The 2147-nt window shown below is 48.4% G+C and overlaps 1 protein-coding gene across 1 annotated transcript; it reads right to left on the bottom strand.

The window, feature by feature from the left end:
• On the bottom strand, positions 1-1935 carry LOC111471354 (sucrose transport protein SUC8-like). Its single transcript, XM_023117068.1, has 2 exons — positions 346-1935; positions 1-253 (listed from the first exon to the last, which is right to left on the bottom strand). Exons 1-2 carry the CDS (start codon positions 1619-1621, stop codon positions 36-38), a joined length of 1494 nt encoding a protein of 497 aa, XP_022972836.1. The 5' UTR covers positions 1622-1935; the 3' UTR covers positions 1-35.
• Between the last annotated feature and the right edge of the window lie 212 nt (positions 1936-2147).

Genomic DNA, 2147 nt, shown 5'->3' with positions numbered 1-2147 from the left:
ACAAAATTTGGAAGAATGAGAGAGTGGTGGAAGAATCAATGGCCACCGCCCATTGTTAAGGAGACATCAGACTGAGGTGGTGGGTCGGGGAGCAGGAAGATGGCACACATGGCGCTTGCAAAGGCCGCAATTCCACCCATCACGAACGCCGGTAAGTTCCCTCCCCCGAAGGCTGCGTCTAAGGGCCCACTAACTGCCGACACTAAAAGCTGTGGGATCACTATGAACAGGTTCAGGATTCCCAAGGACAGCCCTGTGCCCCGCCGGATTACACAAATACCCCTTCTTAGTCATTTATAGGTAAAGCGCCAAGGGAGGGAAGTAAGTTAGGAATTTGGTACCTACCTTGCCCCGCGTTGGAATTTGAAGAAAAGATGGATGCCAGCGCAAAGGGAACGCTGAAAGTGACCGAAAGTGGAATCCCCAACACTGCAAAGATTGAGAAGGCTCCAGCCCTGACGTTGGGAGGCGGATGGGCCAACCCATGAACCGACCTCCAGCGCTCTGCCACCGTTGTAACCACCACCATGCCTCCCATACAAACCGTAAATATAATGTTCACAATTCCCCACACCCACCTGAGCCCTCCTACAACACGGCCCACTGTCTCTATCCCCAAAGAGGATAACCCAAGCACAAAGGAGTTTATCATCAGCCCCAGCGCCCCTGCTCGAACACCCATCTCATACAACTTGGCTTCTTCCGGACTCCCTTTCGGCTTTCCTCCGTACACCTCCGCACCCATCCAGTCCGTGTCGTACATTATAAATGGGAACCAACCCACCCAGTTCAAGGCTGTCACCAGCATCAGGATCCACATGGGCCTCGACAACTGCTTCAGCGCACCCATCAACTGCCCAAAGAAGGGCGTTGATTCTTTGTCCATGTGTAGGGGCTCCCACGGCTTCTCACCCACCATCAACATCGCGAACGTGGTAACCGTGAGGAGCAACACGATGTCTATCAAGAAGCAGGTTTTGAGGTTGGCGCAATAACCGTCGCATGCTTCGGTGATTGTGAATGGAAGGAGTGTATGGAGTTGGCTATTGGCCCCAGCTGCGTACCCCAACACATTCCCTACGCCCAAGAAGAAGGAGAACAGCCCATTCGCCACTCTCATCTTTTTGTGGTTGTTGCAAGACATGTCTGCCAACAGGGCCCTACAAGGGCCTTGCAGCATGTTGTTAGCCACATCGAGAACCCAGAATCCAACCACGAATATGGCCACAGCCCTTGGCTTTGTGCCTTTGGCAAGCTCGTCCCCCGCGGAATGCCCAATGTCTGCAGCGAAGCCAATGAGGAAAACGGCAACCGCCACAAAGACAGCCCCAGCTACAATGAAGGGCCGACGACGCCCAAACCTAGAGGTGCAACGGTCGCTGTAGTACCCCACAGTGGGCTGCACAATGAGGCCTGACATTGGGCCGCAAAGCCATATGAAAGACGACCATGTGCGTGGAACTCCCAGTTGTTGTACGTAAGGTGTGAGCAACGAAAGCTGGAGAGCCCAACCAAATTGGAGTCCGGCTGCAATGGCCGCGACTATTATGATTTGTTTGTAGGAACTTGAAGGATGGGAGACCACGCCCTTGGCCTTCCTCACAGTATCTCCATGCTCCATGCTTGCTAGTAAAGATATTCCCTTGTTGCACTGATGAATGGTGAGGAGATTGGCGCTTGTTTGACACTTGTATAGCAATCAACCCTCTCAAAATTGGAAGCCATAAACAGAAATGTTGAAGAAGTAAGTTTAGGGGAACCAAGTGTTGTGTAGATCTGGTGTGGTCTCAAAATAAACTTAAATGATGCCTTTGACCTCCATTTTCTTTTTTTAATCCCAAATAGGATGAGGTTGTGGGACTTGTAGTTACCATTTGACAACGTGTGGCAAGTACCAAAAAATGATTACATATAATCATTAACTTCAAAGATTTTCAAAATATGATTACATTGCATGTAAAATTATTAGGGTATCTTGTTATAGTAGCAAAATTATCCAATTAATAATATATAAATATATCACATGAAAAAATAAAATTACCGAAGTGGTTCAAAATTAAAGCAAAGTCCAAATCCTACTCTTAAAAATAACTTCGAAATTGTGAAATTTTGGATGGAGACATGTTGTATAGTCACGTTACTTGTAT

This window comes from Cucurbita maxima, unplaced genomic scaffold (assembly GCF_002738345.1).
Source record: "Cucurbita maxima cultivar Rimu unplaced genomic scaffold, Cmax_1.0 Cma_Scf00051, whole genome shotgun sequence".
Lineage (NCBI taxonomy): Eukaryota > Viridiplantae > Streptophyta > Magnoliopsida > Cucurbitales > Cucurbitaceae > Cucurbita > Cucurbita maxima.
This window is presented reverse-complemented; position numbering and strand designations above follow the sequence as displayed.